General features: G+C 42.9%; 1 protein-coding gene across 6 annotated transcripts in view; it reads right to left on the minus strand.

Moving 5' to 3' along the window:
* Window positions 1-22,649, minus strand: part of FAM151B (family with sequence similarity 151 member B) — a 58,479-nt gene that overhangs the window by 18,817 nt on the left and 17,013 nt on the right. For 4 of the 6 annotated variants that reach the window (XM_075932223.1, XM_075932224.1, XM_075932225.1 and 1 more), the window contains exons 5-6: window positions 14,027-14,162; window positions 10,149-10,231 (exon numbers count right to left, since the gene is read on the minus strand). In XM_075932223.1, coding sequence (XP_075788338.1) covers window positions 10,149-10,231; window positions 14,027-14,162 — 219 coding nt within the window. Of the gene's footprint in view, window positions 1-2,559; window positions 10,232-14,026; window positions 14,163-22,649 lie in introns of those variants that run through there. The other 2 variants (XM_006124328.4, XM_075932226.1) reach the window with 2 other exon arrangements.

The raw sequence follows: 22,649 nt of genomic DNA on the forward strand, positions 1-22,649 counted from the left end.
GACAGGGCCAAGCAACATCTAGACCATTCCTGACAGGTGTTTGTCTAACTTGCTCTTAAAAATCTCCCATGATGGAGATTTCACAACCTCCCTGGGCAACTTATTCCAGTGCTTAACTACCCTAATAAGGATATTTTTCTTAATGTCCAACGTAAACTACCCTTGCTGCAATTTAAGCCCATTGCTTGATTTCTTCTCCATATCTTTCCTGAAATTTTTGCCCAAGTTGGATGCAATACTCTAATTGAGGTCTAATGAGCCCAAAGTGAAGACGACTTACTTGTCATGATCTGTGGAACGGGACTTCTGGGTCCGATTTATTTTGCATGGGCCCATCCTGGGTGGGTGCTCAGCATGATGGAATTGCATGGCCCAAATTATCACTTTTGGCTGCTGTTTGATCTCTAGTCTCCTTGTTGTTGGGGAAGAAATAATAAAGGGTTCTTATCCATGTGAGAATTGAGGTAGCAAAACTGTACTGGGCATACCCAGATGGAGGGATTCACCCTCAACTAAACAGCACTCACTAGGCACAGGACCTGGTTTTCAAAGCCCCAGTAGGTTGAAAAAATTGTGACGACAGGTGTTTGTACCTGGAGATGTTAGGTTAGGCACTATTTGACCCTTTCTCTCTATATAGTATGATAACCGTTAATTTAGACTCAAAGTATCTTGTTTACATTCGGCAGAGCTGAAATCACTGATGCCTAGGTTGTAGGTATAGTCCAATGTCTTTGATGCAAGAAGACTGCCAAGTGAGGTTCCCCCAACAGCTGAGAACACTCAGAGCAGTGCTATAAGTAAGGTGTCCTGAAGACATCTTGGTGAATGGCCAGCTGAGTGGTTGGTGGAGAGGCATGACCAGCAGGGCAGCTGACAGGGAGGTAGGTCTGGCAAGGAGCAGCACAGCCAGCAGCAGGGCAGCTGGTGATCCATGATCTGCAAGTCGTCCAGTGGCACTGGAGGCTGCATATGTCATCAGTTGGTTTGTATTTATTGTGGATATTTATTAAAAGATGGGGTCCATCAGTAATCTATACTATGGCGGCATTCTCTATTTAGATCAACAGCCCAAACATAGATTTAGTTCATAATAATTGTTGAAAGGTATTCTCAAGAAATCCGTTGAGAGCCCAAAAGTTTCATTCTCAAGGTTAGAACTGAGATGAGAGTGGCTCTGACTCCCCTTCCAATGGGAGATAATGGTTCTAGAAGCAGGGAGAAATATCTAAGTAGGGAACTTAATTGTGTTTTACATGCACGTAAAATAAGTGAAACTTTTTCACATTTTTTCATAGAAACAGTTTAAGCTGAAAACACTTTTTTTCTTCCTAGAGTCAATAATTCTCAAATGTAAACATGGAGGAAGCATTGGATTTGATGCAATACAGTACTTCAGATGTGGGCTCACCAGTGCCAAATACAAGGGAATAATCACTTCCCTCAATCCATTGACAATGCTCCTACTAATGTAGCCCAATAAACCATTGGCCTCATCCACCATTATTGCTAAGTCCTTCCCTGCAGAACTGACCCATAGCCAGCCTGTAGCAGTGCATAGGATTCTTCAGTCCAAAGTGCATTTGTGCTTGTTGAACCTCATCAGATTTTTTTGGCTGTCCTCCAATTTGTCTACATCACACTGGACCCTATCCCTACCCTGCAGCATCTCTACCTCTCTCCCCAGTTAAGTGTCCTCTGTGACCTTGCTGAAGGTGCATTCCAACCCATCATCCAGATCATTAATGAAAGTGTTGAAACAAAATTAGCCCCAGGAACAACCCCTAGGGCACTCTACTTGATACCGGCTGCACTATGGACTTTGTCAGATGATCTATCCACCTCATAGTCCGTCCATCCATCCAATGCATACTACTTTAACTTGCTGCCAAAAATACTGTGGGACACTATCAAAAGCTTTGCTATAGTCAAGATACATCATGTTCACCACTTTCCCCAATTCACAGAACCAATTAAGTCACAGAAGGCAATCATTTTGCTTAGGCATGACTGGACTGTTCCTAATCACCTTCTTTCTCCTCCAAGTGCTTAAAAATGGTTTCCTTGAGGACATGCTCCATGATTTTTCCATGGACCAAGGTGAGGCTAATTGGTCTGTAGTTCCCCAGTTTCTCCTTCTTCCCTTTTTTAAAGATGGGCACTATTCTTCTCTTTTTCCAATCATCTGGGACCTCTCTCAATCACCAAGGCTGTGTCTAGACTTCATCCCTTTTCTGTAAAAGGGATGCAAATTAGACATCGCAATTGCAAATGAAATGGGGATTTAACCCCCTCCCCCCGCTTCATTAGCATAAAAATGGCTGTTGCTTTTTTCCGGCTCGGAGCTTTTCTGGAAAAAAGTGCCAGACTAGACGCGGATCTTTCAGAAAATAAAGCCTTTTCCGAAAGATCTCTTATCCCTTATTTTAAGAGGAATAAGGGATCTTTCGGAAAAGGCTTTATTTTCCGAAAGATCCGCGTCTAGACTGGCGCTTTCTTCCGGCAAAGCTCCGAGCCGGAAAAAAGTGGGAGCCATTTTTAAGCTAATGAAGCGGGGGGGGGGGGGGGGATTTAAATCCCTGCTTCATTTGCAATTGCAATATGTCTAATTTGCATCCCTTTTACGGAAAAGGGATGCAGTCTAGACACAGCCCAAGAGTTTTCAAAGATAATGGCCAGTGGCTCTGCAAAAACATTAGCCAACTCCCTCAGCACCCTCCAATACATTAGATCTAGCCTCATGGATTTGTGCATGTCCAGCTTCCTACGTGGTCCTTTAACCTGTTCTTTAATCATTAAGGGCTACTCATTTCCTCCCCATACTGTGCTGCTCAGTGCAGGAGTCTAGGAGCTGTCCTTGTTTGTGAAGACCAAGACAAAAAAAGCATTGAGTACTTCTGCTTTTTCCAAATCATCTGTTCGTAGGTTGCCTCCCCACATTCAGTAAGGGTCCTACACTTCCCAACATCACCTCCTTCTTACTGACATACCTTAAAAAACCCTTCTTGTTACCCTTTACATCCCTTGCTAACTGCAATTCCAATTGCATTTTGACTTTTCTGATTTCATACTGCATGCTTGAGCAACATTTTTATACTTCTCCCTTGTCATCTGTCCAAGTTTCAACTTTTTGCAAGCTTCCTTTTTATGTGTAAGCTCTCCAGAGTTTTCTGTTAAGCCAAGCTGGTCACTTACCATAGTTGCTCTTTTTGCACATCAGGATGGTTATGTTCCTACACCCTCAGTAAGGCTTTTTTAAAATACAGCCAGCTCTCCTGGGCTCCTTTCCTCCTTATATTAAATTCCCAGGGGAGCCTGCTCATTAGTTCCATGGTGGAGTCAAAGTCTGCTTTTCTGAAGTCCAAATTCTGGTTCAAATTCTGCTGCTCTCCTTTCTTCCTTTTATCAGGATCCTGAACTCAGCCATCTCATGGCCATTGCTACCCGCTTCTATTTCCCCTACCAACGTACCCTGTTTGTTAAGAGCAGGTCAAGATGATCCAGGAGATTACATGGGTGCCCGTCATGTGGTGGTAACAAGGGTTGCTTCCTCCCCTGTCCCATGCATGCATCAGTAGCAGGAACCAGAACAGCCCAGCAGCCTGTTCCTTTCTGCCTCTGCACTCTTCTGGCCCACTGCACTCAGCTTCACAGAGGTAATAGGAAGGAGAGTGCCCAGGTGGGGCCTGTAGCAGAAGTGTTGCCTCTGGCCCTGCAACATCCTAAGGATGGCCCTGGGTACAGAACGAGGATTCATCACAGAATTTGGTCTACAGGCTGATCATTAGCTAGGCCAGATACTGACAGGCAGCATAAAACATGGGACTGCAAAAAGGGACCTAAAAGATGCTAATCTGGCCTGTTGTTGCAAAAACAATGTTGATATGAAACAGAAAACATGCAACAGGAATTTGAATTACATTTTCCAGTCTCCAAATATAACATAATAAAAATCAAAAGTGAAAGCTTTGTGTGCATGAGCTTGATGAGATAACATCAAACAGGTTTAATGGAAAGTTACGTGCAGAAATAAATCTATTACAACCATAACAAAGGGCCTGTGATCAGAGACAGCTGGGTGATAAAGACAACAAAAAGGGTTATAATTAAGATGGAAGAAAATTACATTTTAAAAATATATAAAATAATTCAGCAGCTATATATTGAAGATGACCAGAGGAAAATACTGTTTTTTAAAATGTGGTGGTAGCATCTGCTTTCATTCAAAAATAAATTTTAAGCAGTGGCAAGCTCAGAAAGATTGTTTCTGCTTTGCTTTAATTATAATACATACTGCTATGGGCCATTTACTATTTGAATGGTCATAAAATATATAGCATGGCAGCTCTAAACTACAAAGTGTTGTATTATCAGTTGTGAAAATTATATTAAGTACATATAAATATGAATAAAAAACTGCTACACTTGCAATGTAAGCCTTTTAAAATGTATATATTAAAGAGTTTTCATCCAATCTGTTACTTCCTATGACTATCCTTGCAAAGTTTTAAATGGAGTTACTAAACACAAAAAAACCATTGATGAAAGCCTAGTTCCACAGAATTCAATGGAAAAACTACCTTTGACTTCAGTGGAGCCAAGATTTTACCCACTGTGTCTAAAGAGCAAGGAAGAAGAAAAGTCCTAAGATTTGACTGAAACTTATAAGCAAACACTGAGCAATACAATACAAAAAAAGGATTATACAAAGAGGAGGCATAGTACACAAAGTCTGTGTCTAGACTGGCAAGTTTTTCCGCAAAGAAAAACTTGCCAGCTGTCTACACTGGCTGCTTGAATTTCTGCAAGAACACTGACAATCTCATATAAGAAATCAGTGCTTCTTGCGGAAATACTATGCTGCTCTCGTTCGGGCAAAAGTCCTTTTGCGCAAAAGGGCCAGTGTAGACAGCTCAGATTTGTTTTGCGCAAAAAAGCCCAGATCGCGAAAATGGCGATCGGGACTTTTTTGCGCAAAAGCGCGTCTAGATTGGCACGGACGCTTTTCCGCAAAAAGTGCTTTTGCGGAAAAGCATCCGTGCCAATCTAGACGCTCTTTTCCGCAAATGCTTTTAACAGAAAACTTTTCCGTTAAAAGCATTTGCGGAAAATCATGCCAGTCTAGACGTAGCCAAAGAGTTAAACTCCCAAACAAAGAATTTCTCGACACAGGAAAGACTGGTCAGGAGCAGAACAGAAGTGAGATAGCAGAGAAGTAAACTGTTAGGATTGGTCTACATACAAGTTTCCACCAAAATAACATTCACACCTTTTATTACATCAACGCAAGTCTGTGCACATATCCTGGGGAGTCATCTGAAGGGCAGACCACCTCCTGTTCCCATTAAGATGGATTAAATTGACAGCTGGTTTTCAGTTATAGGTAGGCTATTTCTGGTGTGCTTCAGGTCCAAATTTGTGGGTAACAACATGATATCCATAGGTAGGCTCACAGCGCTATTTCTTATTTTGAAGCCTAAGGGAAGGTACAGCACTGCATACCAGGTCAATGGATGACACCAACCAGTACGTTTTTGTTTATCTTAATGAATTGTCTTGCAAACTGATGTCACAAAGTTCACTAAGGATATGGAGTCCAAGGTAAGTAAGAGCCTTTTTGTCATAATTTTTAAAGGGTATTTGCTAGAAATTGCTGTTATACTGATGTTTGAGCTGAAATCTAAACAAAAAACATTTTTTAGGCTGATAATCAGTAGTTTCTGAAGCTGGAGCCAATCACCCCAAGAAGATCAGGGAGTTTAGATTAAGGCTGGTGAAAGGGTCAGTTTAGAAGTCAGTGAGACAAGGGCAAGACGACCCACGAGAAACAGAATTAGGTATGGAAGGCAGAGGCTGGAAGGAGGCAGATTCCAGAGATCAACACTGAAGGTTAAAGAGCCCAGGAGGCAGACATCTGAAACTTTTGAATAAACATCCTTTTTAGAAAATAAGGTGTAATCAAGAATCATAACCTAGATTTCCCCCTAAAGTGTCAATAAAAATTTAGTAGGATAGCAACAAGGAAACAGTAGCACAATATCTCATTAGAAACAACGTTGAGAGGTAACTTAGGATTTGGTTCTTGGAAGGAAGGCATGTTCATTGGGCCTGATGCATACCATCAACTGTGTAGCAATGAGAATAATGGGTTCAACCTTAGGGGGGAAAAAGAATGTCTTCAGGAAAACCCAGGAAAAGGAGGAAAAGTAAGCTGCTTTATAAGGGCTACAAAATGTAGCTAGTACCCTGGATTTAGAAATAAACAAACACAAGAAATACAAGAATTTTTAAAAGTGAGACAAAGGATAAATAGTTAACTTAAAGCAGAAATTAATACAGTAGGAGCAACTAGGTTAACTCAGACGTTTCAAATTGAGTCACAAAATGAACTAAATGAAATTTAAAAAAAGCAGGAAATATCGGTACAGGAAATTGAGGAATGGAAACAAAAAGCAAAAGACAGGCAAGTTGCCATGACAGTTGCAGGTAAAAAGAGAAAAGAAAGAAATCATGCATTTTGCAAAAGGCAAATAAATACACGAAAGGAAGAATTAAGAACAAGTAAAGGGCTAATAGCAGTAATAAAAACTGGAAGCGGTGAAGAAACAGTCAACATGAGGAGGATTTATACCATCCTTGTTGTTATTCAAAGAACTTCTCCCAGGACATTATAGTCCCATTGGTATGAATTCCTAGAGTTTATAGAATAAGTCCTCAGTGACTTGTTCTTGGAAAGTCTACCCATTAGAGAAACTATTAATCCAAATCTGACAGTAGAACCATCAACCCAAACAGTAAAACCACTAAGTCATACGGTGGAACAACCATCCTAAGTTATAATATCACTGTGGAAAGGCAGACATGAAAGACAGCTAGTAGACGTAAATAAAGATAAAAATTGACAACTATTGTCAATATATGTAATTCAACACACTTTCTTCTACATACTTCTTCAGAAATACCAGGAATATGGAGGCACAGGGAATAACAAGCAAAATTCCATAGAGTGTTCCACTGATAGTTGGCACAAGAAACAAAAAATAATGTGTATTTTGGAATCATGAAACTAAGCATAAATGGACCTAGAATAGTAGGGACTGATACTCTCCAAGTGATGCAATGCTCAATAGATCCTGTAAAAAGTATTCTATGGACAATACATTAATGAAATACAAGTCCTAAAAAGGCAGGGGGAAAAACGTGAAAGGAAAAAAAACAAAGTAACAAAAAGATCTGAGGACCTCCCAGAATTAAGTGACCAGGAGATACTTAAAAAACAACAAATAGTCTTGCAGCGCCTTAGAAACTAACAAAAAATGTGGATGGTATCATGAGCTTTCGTGGGCACAACCCACTTCTTCATGAGATGTTAGAGATGCCCAAGAAGGACTATTAGAATTAATAGCAGCTGCAGAAGATGAGGATAATGGCATACACAAAGAGCTAGAAGAGGAAGAGATGCCAGCTATAGGGACAATCCACACCTATTTTTGCACTCATGTGGAAGACTTTTGGTCTCAATAGTGTTAATCCAGAGGAGGTGAAAATGCCAATGTTCCTAACTAGCCCAATATCAATTAATATAAAATTCCAACAACTAAATAATGTCTAGCTTGACTTGATGAATGGAGGGCAGGGTCATATGGAATAATCAGGGTGAATATTAGTGTAGAACACCAATTGTTACTGGTCATAGTTGAAAGCACATGGTACACAAGCTCCTTACAAAAAAAGATGGTACCCAACATTCCCCACAGATACAGACTCAGGTTCAGGAAAGGGTCTCAAATGGATAATATGATGTATATAGCTGATTTAATCAAACTATGAGGTACAAGGTGATGGGTGGTATCTAAGTAGTGTCAGAGGGTGGTATCCTGACACGTCATGAGTAATGTGTAACTTGTTTGTACCTGTATATAAAGTGGTGTGTTGGAGGGACTTTGTCCAGCCAGGGGACAGTGGGGGTGCATCTAGACTGGAAAGATTTTGCGCAAAAGCGGCTGCTTTTGTGTAAAAACTTGCCAGCTGTCTACACTGGCTGCTTGAATTTGCGCAAGAACACTGACATTGTAATGTACAAAATCAGCGCTTCTTGCGCTAATACTTTCACGCTCCTGCTCGGGAAAAAGCCCTCTTGCACAAGAATCCTTGCGCAAGAGGGCCAGTGTAGACAGAGAAGAACTGTTTTGCGCCAAAAAGCCCTGATGGCTAAAATGGCAATCGGGGCTTTCTTGCGCAAAATCGCATCTAGACTGGCCATGGATGCTTTTGCGGAAATACTTTTAACAGAAAAACTTTTCCGTTAGAAGTATTTCCGCAAAATCATGCCAGTCTAGATGCAGCCTGGGAGTTTCCCCACTGGTTGAGTGGAGTCCATTGTTACAATACCATGTGTGTAGTGACCCTGTGACCCCAAACCCTTTATCCCTAATTCCAGAGCCTGCACCCTAATCCTCAGCACAAGCCCTGAATCCGCTCCAGCACCATGAATGCCTCATCTTTGACCTTCCCCTTACAAGGCAGGTGGGCAGGGCAGGACTTGGACCTATTCTGGGCATCAACAAAAATTATACAAACCTGATGCCCCTGCATGAGAGATCATAGAAATGAATAGAGATTACTTCCTATGAAGAATGACTCAGCAAAATCCCATAGGAATACACTGTAGCCCACAGAGATCAATGGGACTTTCAGACAGGAAAAAGCTAGGGTTCATCTTAAGGACAGATGAAAAGAACATCATAGGAATGCATTGAGCCCCTAGAAGTCTATGGAACAGGGGAGAAGCTCTCAGTACATATGACTAATTAGTAAATGATAAGTGGTAAATAGCATAGGCTAATCCCTGGAAAGTGATTAATTCAGATGGCATGTCACATATGACAAATTAGCACGTGCAAATTCATGCAAGAGGATTGGATGGATTATAATAATAAATGAATAGCTAATAAACTGAAATCATATATAAAGGCATCAGCCAGCAGGCTACAACTCTGTAGGTGACCAGGAAGAGAGTGAAGCTCTGCTGGACACCTGGAAGGAAGAAAACACTTATGGGACAGTGGCAGCAGCTCCAATGGAACCCAGCCAAGGAAGAGTGGGTTGAAAACCAACAACTGAAACAGCAACTCATCCAAAGTCCCAGGTTACCTTAACAATGTCTGCTTCTGGCACTTGGCCATGAGGAGGCCTTTGCACCAGTCCAGCAGCAGCAACCAACAGGCTTCTATCTCTGCTGCCAAAGAGCAGTGCTCATGTCAGCAACAGCTCCTCACTTCAGCAGTAGCCTGCTGTGAACCCACCAGGAAACCTGCTCCCTGAAAATACACCAGGCCATAATTGGGGATTCTCTGCTACAAATTTTGGAGTAATGTGAACTTAGGAATAAGTGTTCTATTTCAATGTTTTTATTCCAAAGTAAGTGTTCCCCTACAGACTTGCACTGAAATAACGAAAGTAACAATATTACAACAGATTTTTGTATTATGGTGTAAATGTTTTGAGGAAGGACAGCTTTGCGCAAAAGGGGGTTTTTGCCCAAAAAGGAGCTATACAGCTCTTTTTTGCGCAAAAACCTCTTGCACACAAGGGATCCAAAGAAGAAATACAAATGAGAGTGTGACCTATTGTACTTCATTTGCATTTCCTCTTGTAGAAAAGGCTTGCAGTATAGACGCCGCCACAGTCAACCTGTGGAACTCCTTGTCAGAGGATGTTATGAAGAACTTTAACAGGGTTCAAAAAAGGGGTAGATAAATTCTTGGAGGTTAGATCCATCAATGGTTATTAGCCAGGATGGGTAGGAATTGTGTCCCTAGCCTCTGTTTGTCTGGAAACAGATGACAGGAGAGGGATCACATGATGATTACCCGTAGTTTACTTCCTCTGGCACATCTCTCATTGTCCACTGTCAGCAGACAGGATACAGGGCTAGATGGACCTTTGGTATGACCCACTATGGCCATTCGTATGTTCAGGAGCCAAATTAGCAATCAATATTACCCAAAAGCACCACAGCAGTGTGAATTCATTGTTTCATTTACTGTTTACAGTGTGAGCGTATTTCCTTTGTATTCAGGCTTCTAGTCCTATGGCCTTTCTGAATTCAGATTTTTGTGGTTCCAAAATATCATAGTAAACCCTACTTTTATCAAAGGTCTCTCTGATGTAAAGCAGGTCTTCTATGAAGTACTCATCTTGCCTTCCTGTCCAAACAGTCAGACTGTACCTGTTTTAACAGAGTTATTAAAATTACTTAGAGCACAAAACACACAGAAAAGACTACTAGGACTTGTATCTTAATGTCAGATACAATTACATATAAAACACTGACAGATGGTAAAGTTAGAAATTCAAGCACTGAAGTTAGGAAATAACAGAATTAGGGTTGTTTGGGCACTGTTAATACTTGCGCACTTGTGCCTGTGCAATTTGATGCAGTCTTTAATTACATGATCACATACTATTTTTCCCACCGGACCACAAATACAGATGATGCTCAATGGTAGCTAGTCAATATTTCTTTTTGTGCTAACCATTCTATCCCTGCTAAGTAATTCAAACCAAACATTTAATAAGTGATTAATGATAGTGTTGGGACAGTTTCTGGAAGTTTATCTTGAGATACCTGGAGCTGTATTTGCCATACTCCTGATGCTTACTGGGAAAACTGAATCCAATTGGCGTTATGCATTATTCATATATAGTGCCATAAAATGCTACATACTATGAAAAAAAGATCAGCTCCTTTAAAAACTACTTGCTTGCAAAATCAGAAATAAAAATACAAGAGTGTCAAAGAATACTATTACTGAAAAAATGCCTACTTTCTTATTTTTAGTATGTCATTATAAAATAAATCAACTGGAATAAACACATTTTACTTTCATTTCAGTGTATATCACACAGAGCAGTTTAAACAAATCATTGTATGAAATTTTAGTTTATACTGACTTTTCTAATGCTTTTTCTATAGTCTATTGTAAAACCAGGCAAATGGTTATACGAGCTGATGTACTGATTAGTTAAAGTTTAACAAAGCAATAAATAATTAAAACAAAGTATTATGAAAAAGGTTATGCAATCTTAACTATAGTGGTTTTAATCGCACAAGAACTGCAAAGCTATATGATTAATTGAATTTATTATCCACCTGGACCACCTCACCAATACTTTTGTCTGTCCTGAATTTATTCTAACCTTTAAAAGAAGACACACACACAAAACCATTATATATATAAAAAAAAAAGTGAAATATATTTTTCTTCTACACCAGGGATGGGGAACCTTTTTAGGGTCACGGGGCACTGAAAAATCAGTCAGCGGCTGGAGGGTTGGGGGAAGGTGACAGTGTGTGCTCTTCAATGCTGGGGGAGGCCCTAAGCCTCAGGAGCCAGATTCAGGCAATCCAGAAGCTGCATCTGGGCCCCCAGGCCTTAGATTCCTCACCCCTGTTCTACACCTATAAATGTGTAAATCTTTACCCTCCCACCACTCTCCAAAATTATATTGGCCAAACACCCAAGATGGTCAATATTCTGTCCTGTATCAAATGACAGATTTAAGATTTGTTATCTTGTGACACTGAAGAGCTCTTCAAGGCAGAGCAAAGTTAAATAAAGAATTAGCAAATAAAAACCCACCAGGTGAACTGTTAAAAAGTTATAAGAATTGAAGAAAATGGCATGTGTTGAATCATGGCGACATGCCCAGAACTGTTCCTTTGGAATTGGGTGAGTAAAAGGCAACAAAAACAAAAAGACTAATAACATCAACGTTAATAATAATGAAACTTCACACATTTGCAAGTTGGAGTCTTTCAACAATCCAAAGTCCTGTTTACATATGGTGTGGTATTTGTTGACTTCCTGCACCTTGTAACTGAACTAAACCCCAACTAAACATCGGAACTCCTGACAACAAACTCTGATGTAATGTTATTTGGGATATAAATGTGAAGTAAATAAGGTTCATTTTATAAGCAATAAAATGTACTTAGAGTATTGTACAGTAAAAATCCGATAATCCGGCCCTTTAGGACCCAGGGGGTGCCGGATTATCAGATATGCCGGACTATCAGAAGGGGGGGCTATGAGGGGTCTGGAGTGCGGTGGGAGGGGATGCCACCCCCAGATCCCTCATAGCCCCCCCCTTACGATAGTCAGGCTCTGCCCCAGGAGTCCCTGATTCAGCCGCTGCTGGTCAGTTTCAGCAGCAGCTGAATCGGGGATGCCTGCAATAGAGCAGCTGGGGTGCTGCCGGGTTGGTCCCGCAGCGCCGAGGGGCGGCGCTACGGCACCAACCCAGCAGCACTCCAGCTGCTCTTGGGGACGCCTGGGACAGAGCAGCTGGGGTACTGCCCTGGTTGGTCCCGTAGTGCTGCCCCTCGGGGCTGCAGGACCAACCCGGCAGCACCCCAGCTGCTCTTGGGGACGCCTGGGGCAGAGCAGCTGGGGTCCTGCCGGGTTGGTCCCAAAGCGCCAAAGGATGGAGATGCGGGACCAACCCAGCAGGACCCCAGCTGCTCTGCCCCAGGCATCCAGATTCAGCCTGCTGGTGAAACTGACGCTGCTGGTCAGTTTCAGCAGCGGCTGAATCCCGACGCCTGGGGCAAGGCAGCACCTGCTGGGTTGGTCCCGTAGCGCCGCCCCTCGGCGCTGTGGGACCAACCCGGCAGCACCCTAGCTGCTCTGCCCCAGGGGTCCCCAAGTCAGCCGCTGCTGAAACAGATCAGCGGCTGATTCCAGGAAGCCCGGGGCAGAGCTGGGGTCCTGCCGGGTTGGTCCCGCATCGCCGTCCTTTGGCGCTGCGGGACCAACCCTGCAGCACTCCAGCTGCTCTGCCCAGGCATCCCCAAGAGCAGCTGGGGTGCTGCAGGGTTGGTCCCGCAGCCCCGAGGGGCAGCGCTACCGGACCAACTCGGCAGCACCCCAGCTGCTCTGCTCCCGGCTTCCCCGATTCAGCTGCTGGTCAGTTTCAGCAGGAGCTGAATGGGGGAAGCCTGTCTGGCTGTCCCAGCACTTCCGGGTTCCTGATGGTGCTGGACCATCAGGAGTCCCGGAGCATTGGATGCCGGACTAATGGAGTTTTACTATATATCATTTCTGTGTTTGGTATCTGCCTGTTCCCCCATCCCATAAGAAGGCCCCTGTAGCAAGTCTAACAGTCATTTGTACAGTATTGGTACTGTGCCTAGCATACTGAGGCCCTGATCATGCTTGGAATTTGTAGGAACCACTGTAGTAAACTAAAATAGTAAATGTACACCAGTAGAATATGCATAGGCCTACCAAGGATTAGATAAAAAAGGAAAGTAATTGAAAAAATCGTCATTGTACCGTATTTCTTTTCCTATACTATGAATTTCTAAGAATCAGTTGGAAATTGAAATATGAATCAATGTTTCAAAAACAATAAAAATAATATCTTTCGGGTATCTACACAAAACTCACTGACTTAGAGCAATTGCTTGAACTTCCATTTAAACATCCTCATATTTGAAGTATTTATGTCAAATGATCATGAAATGTATACACAATTTAGTATGAAGTACATACAAAATGTGACAAATTGGTTTGAACTGATTTAAAATCATGAAATTAAACTACTTAGTATACTCACTAAAGTAGAGTTGAGAAGTCTTTGTGATGGAACTTAGTGCAATGTGCCTTAGTTTCAAGCCTTTAAAGATTCAGTTAGTAAGGAATTTGAAAAATAAGTTTTGTAGATTTTTAATACTTTATACACATATAAATTGTGCCTACTTTATTTCAGCAGACAGAATATCTTTAATCCATATATTTTATGGGGAAAATTTCCATGTAAAAATAATTTCATTTTTCTCTTTTATTGATAATGTAGTATCTATCTTGAATGTAAATGACAAAACAAATTTAAAAAGTTAAAAAATATTTTTAAAGCTTAAAATATGGCGCATACACTTATTATGTGCAAAAATGTTAAAGGGCTGACTAGTATCTGTCTTTATCATGCAAATGACTAAATTAGAAATCCTCAGACTCACCTGTTTGACTTCTGTAATAACCAGAGCAACTCAGATTTTGACTGTTGTAACAAAGATGCTCTTACAGGAAATGTTACAGGTTGAGTAAGTGCTCCACATATCTCAGCCATCTCTTTCACCATTGCCCAACTGTATCCTATTGAAAAGATCATTTGATATGGTATTATGAAACTCTCCAAATTCCTGTCAGATTATAAAGTTTTCATGATTCATAAAATAATTAGGTTTAACAATATACCCCACTGTTCCATACTGTCAATATGTGGATTTCGTAACATCAACCATTTAAAAAAAAAAAACTCTTTGAAAAAAGAAGAAAAAGGTCATTCTAAGACTTTTAGACTAAAAAAAACCCAATAGAAATGTAGACTAAAAAACAACTGATATTAAGTTATACAGATATGAGTTGACAACAATTGTTAGGGCTTGGAGAAAGTATATTTAAAAGAAAGCAATTTAACACTTAAAATTGCTTGTTTTTAACATCTATTTTTGCAAGCTTCAAAGCTAGTAAAATTGTTTTTTTGTTTGTTCATTAAGTTCTATATGCAATAGAAAATCTTCCCTGAAGCTACTAGGGTAATATTTTTCTACGTGGTTAATTAATCACAGCATGATGAATACAATGAATACCAACTGATTTAAAAAAAAAAATTAGATAAAGCTGTGTGTGTGTGTGATACACACACACACACACACACACACACACACACACACACACACACACACACACCCCCCCCCCCCTATACCCTGCACAGATACTGAAGTTACAATTGGCCATACCAGCTGCTTTTCTTAGCTCTTGTATATACTACTGGACAATATCGTATATTAAAAACTTCCAGGTGGCTAGAACATCATCTGAATAATTTTTGCATCACAAATTGAAATTAAATAATAACTTGGTAGTAACTATAATGCTTCCTTCTAGCAACATTTTACCCCATCCACAATAAAAGTTTCAGTAAACGTTTTGAACATATCACTGCAAGGTGTGATTATACCACAATGAAACATAGGTATGTGCAGTTATCAGTTCTGATCCTTTTTTTTATTTTGTCTCTACAATTACAGTTGACTTCAACGGGGCTATTTAGGTGCTGCAAGTTAAATACAGATGTTTGTGGAACTGGAGCCTCAGATCAAAATGGATGTGATTTTCATACATGCACAATCTCTGAGGGGCACAAATGAATACAAAATAATCATCATATATTCAGGATTTTGTATGAGAACTTATTAAAGGAGGAGGAATGGTCTTGTGCTTGAAGCAAAGAGCAAGGAATTGGGTATCTTTGTTCTTTTTCCAGGTTAACCACACATCTCCTACACGACCATAAGCACATAACTACATTATAGAAAATTAAAGAATAAAAAACCACAATCCCAGGTGCCCATGTAAAGACAATTTTGCAAATGCAGTCATTCAAAAGTTAAATAAAAGCAAGAATTAATGTTGCGGCTAGAACCTTAATCTGGCTCCTCTGTGACTATGTATTGTAATTATTTCAATCGCTATTTTTTCCATAGAAAAACCTAACTCAGTGCGTAGTATGCAAGATGCTCAACAAACATGTAGCTATTAAATTTCTTTTTATCTTCCAATACGAGAACTCAGACAGCATTTACTGTATATCATCCAAATCCTGCACTGAATACCAAGAATTCACTTTGTTGTGGGCTTTTCTATGGTGTTTTCATTATATCTTAGTTCCTTACAAATACTAGCCAATTTATTTTCACAGCACTCTTGTGATATTAGATGACAATATCCTCATTTTACACATGGAGAATGGATGAACAGAGATTAAACTGTCAGAAGTGTACATTTATTTTAGGTATCCAATTTAAGAAGCCTAGGCCCTGGCTTTTCAGAGTACATAGCATTATATAGCTCTTTTAGAACAGAGACATCCCCTCTCCATCCCCCCAGTTACAGCTCTAGTGTTTAAAGTACCCAGAAAAGGCATACAAAAATACCTATCTGTGACCATTTTTATTTCAGTCAAACATGAACTCTGTAGCATAGGTAGAATCTCCAAGGCAGCATTCAACCATACCTTAACCATGGTATCATCTTTCTTTTCCTGCAATTCCCTGCTTCATTCTCTAATCTGCAACACATGAAAAAGGGACCTACACAAACAATACTGCCATCCATACTGAACAAAATATGAGTGTTTGTGGAAAAAATAGTACATGATAATATGTAACCCTTCTGCCAGGTAGGCCTGGCAGTAACCAGGGCTGGGTTCAATATCTGGGGGTCAATCTCACAAAGAACCGTCTCGAGCCCCCACCCAGTGATCTGGGAAATTCACGCACCCCTGGGCGCCTCTGAGAGGCAATGCTTCCCCACTCGCAAGCACTGAGTCTGAGTGTAGGAAAAGAACATTTAATGAAACAGAAAGAGAATTCATACGGCATTAGCTTGGGGAAAACACCACAGAGTTCATAACCCAAACATGAGCCAAGCCCCCACCCCAGCCAAGAATCGCCCGAAGTCCACAGAGTCCGACTCCCCAAAAGTCTCTGTCCCTGGTCCGTGCCACCCAGAGTCTCAAAGTTCACCTGCAGGGTTTCACCTCCCAACCTGGGTAGAAATGGGGGTGGGGGAGATAGATAGGGGGCACCTTATATGAAACTCCGCCACGCTTCACCAGCTGTCTCGTCCCACACCTCTGGACGCTCCGCTGGGCACCTGTCGCCACTCCTCGTCTGCTGCCGCCACTGGTCGCCGCTTCTCACCTGCTGCCGCTCCACGCCACACTGCCGCTGGTCACTGCTCCTCGCCTGCCGCCGCTCCACGCCATGCCGCTGATGGCCGCTCCTCACCCACCACTGCTCCACGCCACACCGCTGATGGCCGCTCCTCACCCGCCGCTGCTCCACACCACACCGCTGATGGCCGCTCCTCGCCTGCTGCCGCTCCACGCCACAGGACTGGTCCACCACCACTTCACTGGCTGCAATAGGTCTGGCTCTCAGCCAAACCAGTGATTTCAGCTCAGTGATTTCAACTCTCAGCCAAACCAGTGATTTCAACTCTCAGTGATTTCAACTCTTTAGCCACCAGCTGGGCTGCCAAATGAATCCAGCTTTCACTGGACTAGCAAACAAAAAAACTCCTCAGGGAGTCTGCTTTAGGTCTGTCCTTAAAACAAAGGGGGAAAGGTGCAGGCTGGGCCAGTCTGAAGCAGGCTGACTCAAGTCCTTTAACCCTTTCCCCCAGCTCTGTCTACTCAACTCTGGAAGGGGGGAGGCTTGTTCTTCCGAGATCTCTTACCATGATGGTGGTGTCTCTCCTGCAAGCACTGGTGGCATGTTTTACAGTTCCCACATTTAGGGGTAGCATGATTAGTTACCCCCACAACAGTCCCAAATTATACACAATTCTCCACATTCCATTCCAACACTGACCCTCCATCAGCCCTGGCTGAATGGGATTTACATAACCACACCTTGGATTCTCTCCTGAGAAGTATTTACATGTCAACGGTTAACAGTTAATTACCTTGCAGAGCTAAACAATTGTAGTGGGCACACCCACCCCTCCGTTTAGCTGGCTGATAGCAAGCAGCAGTTCAGCCCCTGCTTACAAATATGTTGTTGTTGTTGTTGTTGTTGTTGTTCGTCCATCGTATTCGAAGAGGACCTTGACATCTAACAGGTTGTGGACTGTCCACGGTGTGTCCGCAAATGGCTGATAAGGCCAATACGGGCACGGAATGTTCTACCACATGTCGGGCAGACATGTGTGGGCACCACAGTTGCAGCTTTTGCAACTCTGGCTTTACGGAGTGCTCGCTTCTCTTGTGCTATGGCTGTCCTTCTGGCTTCAGATGTTTGACAGCCTTGGTAGATCAGCGTGTGCCATGTTGATCAGTCTTGTGCCAGGGTCTCCCAGGAGGTGGTGTCAATATCCAGGGACTTGAGAGAGGCTTTAAGCGTATCTTTGTATCGCTTCTTTTGTCCCCCGTGCAATCGCTTCCCTTGAAACAGCTCACCATAGAAGAGCTGTTTAGGGATGCGATGATCTGACATCCTTGCAACATGGCCTGCCCAGCGTGTCTGAGCTTTCATCAGCAGGGTGTAAACTGACGGCAGACCTGCTCTAGAAAGGACGTCTGTGTCTGGCACCTTATCCTGCCACCGGATCCTCAGAAGTCAGATGGTGCAACTCTCATTACTGAGAAGACTCTGATTTTACAGCGTTGGGCTGAGCACTTCCAATCCGTACTGAACTGCCCATCTTCCATCAATAACGAGGCAATTGATAGAATGCCCCAGGCGGATATCAACCACAGCATGGATGTCTCACCATCAGAGACTGAAACCTTACAGGCCATCAGCCAGCTGTCCAGTGGCAAGGCCCCAGGATCTGATGCGATCCCAGTGGAAGTCTATAAGGGTGGTGGTGCAGTGCTTGTCGACAAACTCACTCAGCTGTTCCAGTCCTTCTGGAATCAAGGATCTATTCCTCAGGAACTGAAAGACGCGTCCATCGTACACCTCTACAAGAGGAAAGGAAATCGACAAGTTTGCGATAATCATAGAGGAATATCACTGCTTTCCATCGCAGGTAAGATCCTTGCACGAGTGTTGCTGAATCGTCTGATTGACCACCTGCAACAGGGTTTATTACCCGAGACACAGTGCGGTTTCCGCAAAGAGCGTGGCACGGTGGATATGATCTTCGCAGCCTGACAGCTCCAAGAGAAGTGTCAAGAGCAGAATCGTGAACTGTACACCATCTTCGTGGATCTCACCAAGGCTTTTGACACTGTCAGTCGCGAAGGTCTGTGGCGCATCATGTCGAAGTTTGGGTGCCCTGACAGATTCATCTTGATGGTACGTCAGTTCCACGAAGGCATGACAGCTCGTGTTCTGGATGATGGAGAAGCTTCAGAGGCCTTTCCCGTCACAAACGGCGTCAAGCAAGGGTGTGTGCTGGCACCGACCTTGTTCAGCATAATGTTTTCAGCCATGCTGTCAGACGCCTTTCAGAACAGTTCCTTGGGAATTAGACTGAGATACAGGACCGATGGGAAACTGTTTAACCTGCGAAGACTCCAGGCTGTCACCAAGATAAAGGAGACTGTGCTACGAGATCTCCTTTTTGCTGATGACTGCACCCTGAATGCTGGATCAGAGCAGGAAATGCAAGCCAGCATGGACAAATTCGCAGCAGCATGCGACAACTTCGGCCTTCTCATCAACAAAAAGAAAACCGAAGTGATGCACCAGCCAGCTCCGAAAGCTAAACATCAAGTGCCCACCATCACAGTGAAGGGACAAAAGCTGCAAGCAGTGGACCAATTTACATATCTTGGCAGCACCCTCTCCCACTCAGTGACAACTGACATCGAGGTCAACTGCGGAGTCGCCAAGGCAAGCTCTGCATTCGGCAGACTGCTGACCAAAGTGTGGGACCGCCGTGGAATAAGCCTTGCTACAAAGCTTAAAGTCTATCGAGCAGTAGTGTTAACTACCCTGATGTATGCCAGTGAGACTTACAAATATAATCAAAGACTGAATCATAATAAAGTGGATGAAGGGTCCCAAATCACCATAGGGTCGCAGGAAGGGTCTCGGTATGCTGCACATGCCCATAAGCATTCCACCCACACCCACACTTCTCTTAGGAAGCTGAAATCAGGCAAAAGAGGGAAGGAAGTAGCAAGGGCCAGAAAAGTGCAGTCAGCAGACTGTCCTGCACAAAGCTCCATGTTGCCGCTGTCTGGAGCCCAAGGGAAGGGAGAGCACTTGCGGGGGAGGGGAGAAAGGAAGAAGAAGTAAATTGAGAACTTGTGGGCACACACAGGGCAGGGATAGGAAACTGTTTGCTTGCTTACTCCAGCCACTTCATCTGGGCTACCACTGCCCAGATCCCTGGCTCACTTCTAGTGGACAACAGGATATGGCAGGGCTGGGCAAAATTCAGCCTGGGAACTGGATCTGGCCCCCTTAACATTTTGATCTAGGCCACAGACTGCATCTGGCCACTTTCTATTTATATCCTGCTAACTGTGCCACCCAATTTTCAGGCCGTGGCTCAGGCAGCAGGATCTTATTTAAATGGCTCATAGATCCTGGTCGTGGCACTACCCCAGCAGGGGCTGGAGTCAAAAGCCTTTTTTCATTGTTGCTATTTAAACAGCTTCCAGCTCCCAGCACCGCTGCTACCATGTTGCCTGGGAGCCACCCAAAGTTGCTGCAGCTATTTAAAGGGCTCACCGGTTATGGTGCTACCCCAGCAGGGGATGGAGGTGTGAGCCCTTTAAATAACTGCAGCAACCCTGGGCAGCTGCCAGACAATGTAGTAGCAGCTGGGCCAGGATCTGCAAGCCCTTTGGTCTGTTTTTACTTCAAAGACTCCAAACCCAGACTACTCGGGGGGGCAGGGGAGACTAGTCCCCAGCCCAGCCCCTTCTACCATATGCCCCGCCCCTTCCAGAGGTGGAGCTGACCTCTGCCCACGTACTAAAATATACTAAGTGGCCGCCCTGTGAAAATTCTTGCCTGCCCTTGGGATATGGGCAGCAGTAGGGCTGAGCAAGTGGCCAGGGCCAGCAGATAGACAGCAGCCTGGTAGCTATTACAGCCCTGCCACAGAAAGAGAGGAGCCATCTGGAGCTGCAGAAAGAGGCAAGGCTGAAAGAGCAACAGAAAGGGGGATCTAAGCAGAAGATCTGGGGACGGGGATAGGTTGCATGGGGGGGTGGGAACAGGGAGCTGACGGGCTGAGAAAGGGAACAAGGAGGAGGATTAATGGTGGATCCTTAAAAGATAAAATGCAGTCCGTGGGTCTCATTGAGTAGGTAATTTGTGAACCCCTGTCATAATGTGTATGTCCATTGTGCATATACAATCCTAATTTTGCCATTTCCTAGCTTCTGAGGGCTTGGATTTGGAAAGATAATTCATTTTTAATATAGTTTTTGAGATATAATTTCCAGTGCTTATTTTTCAATTTACGTTTTTATTATCATATGAAACAAGACTGATCTCTCAATATGGCTTAGCAGGAAGGTTGGGACATTTAGATCCACAGCATAGTCCTCTGCCACTGGAGGTGAGTAACTGGTAACAGCAGAAAGCTATGTGGACCTGCCACTTGAGGGAAAAGGAGACACACTTTGCCAGCAGATTGCACAGAAAATGAATATGGAGACTCAAGATAACGGAGTTAATTCTAGGGTCTGTAGGGTCAGTGATTACAGACCCATTTCCCCTCCATCATCCTTCCACACCTTTACTTCTATTCTTATTTGCACTTCCTGCCTCTGTACCCCAGTGCTATCCCCCTGGCTCCTGCCAATCCCCTGTCCCTCCTACTACTCCTATCCTCCCAGGCAGTGTAGATGGCACACACTTAATGCAGATAGAATCTTTGCAGAACTTGAAAGCCAAACTCTAACATATCTCTATTAAACATGTGCAACCAGTGATTTGCAAGTCATCCCTGTCCCAAAGTTCAAGTTTATGTTTCAAAGCACAGAGATACTAGTTGAGCATTATGGTTAAAACTCCTCCCTCAAAAAATAAATCTTCCTGAGGCAGAAACCCAGCACAGAAAAGTTCAGCTTGAATGGCTGAAGTATGTCAAAATTATAGATCAGGTGAAAACGTTATAATGGAAAGCGTAAAGTAACCTTAACTACAGGCATTGTTATTTGTACCACCTATAACATCACAATGGTAAAAACACTAGAGGCCAGCAGCATCTTGTTTACATCAGTGGTTTCACTGTTGCTGTCACTGGTGAAGATGCATCAGTGTTTGTAAACATTTTGGGGAAAGTGTGATGTAATATGTAGGTAATAACCACTTCAAATATCTAGTTGCAGTATATCCATACAATCACATTTTGCACAAACAGCCATGCATCATCCACTGTGTTTGTGTCTTCACAACTATCACACTGCTCTTTTGTTTGAACAAGGTACTCTGAGGCTACGTCTACACTGCAGTCTTTATCGTAGAGACAATGCAAATGAAGTGCTCATTAGCATTTCTCGCACTCTCATTTGCATAGTCTCATCTGATCCATTTTGTGGAAAATGCAGTGTAGACAGCGCAAAAAAATCCTTTTGTGCAAGATCCTCTATACTTGCTTTTTTGAGGAATAAGGGTTCTTGTGCAAAAGGTTTTTTTTGTGCAGAATGGCCCCATCTACACTACTTTTTTGCGCAAAAACCTCTTCCACAAAACAGATCGGAAGAGACTATGCAAATGAGATTGAGAGAAATGCTAATTACTGCTTCATTTGCATTGTCTCTGCCAACAAAAGCTGCAGTGTACACGTAGCCTGAGGGAAAAAATCTGGGTTGATATCCCATAGTGCCCAAGGAAGGAATTAAATGTCCAGGTAAAGTACCAACATCACCTCTTGGGGCAATGCACTCTGGGATGCTGTGCTGCAGAGAGTGGGAGAGAGAAGTATCAAACAGTCTTGTTACTCAAGCATAAATAGCTGCTCCTGCCTAAACATCACAACAGGATGTGATGTTTACTGGATTACAGGAAGATAAAAACCAACCTAGGCTACTGGCAAGGGCAATACATAGTTAACTGTCACCTTATCTCACTGTAACATTCCTCTTTCTAACATATTATGCCA

This window comes from Pelodiscus sinensis, chromosome 6 (assembly GCF_049634645.1).
Source record: "Pelodiscus sinensis isolate JC-2024 chromosome 6, ASM4963464v1, whole genome shotgun sequence".
NCBI lineage: Eukaryota > Metazoa > Chordata > Testudines > Trionychidae > Pelodiscus > Pelodiscus sinensis.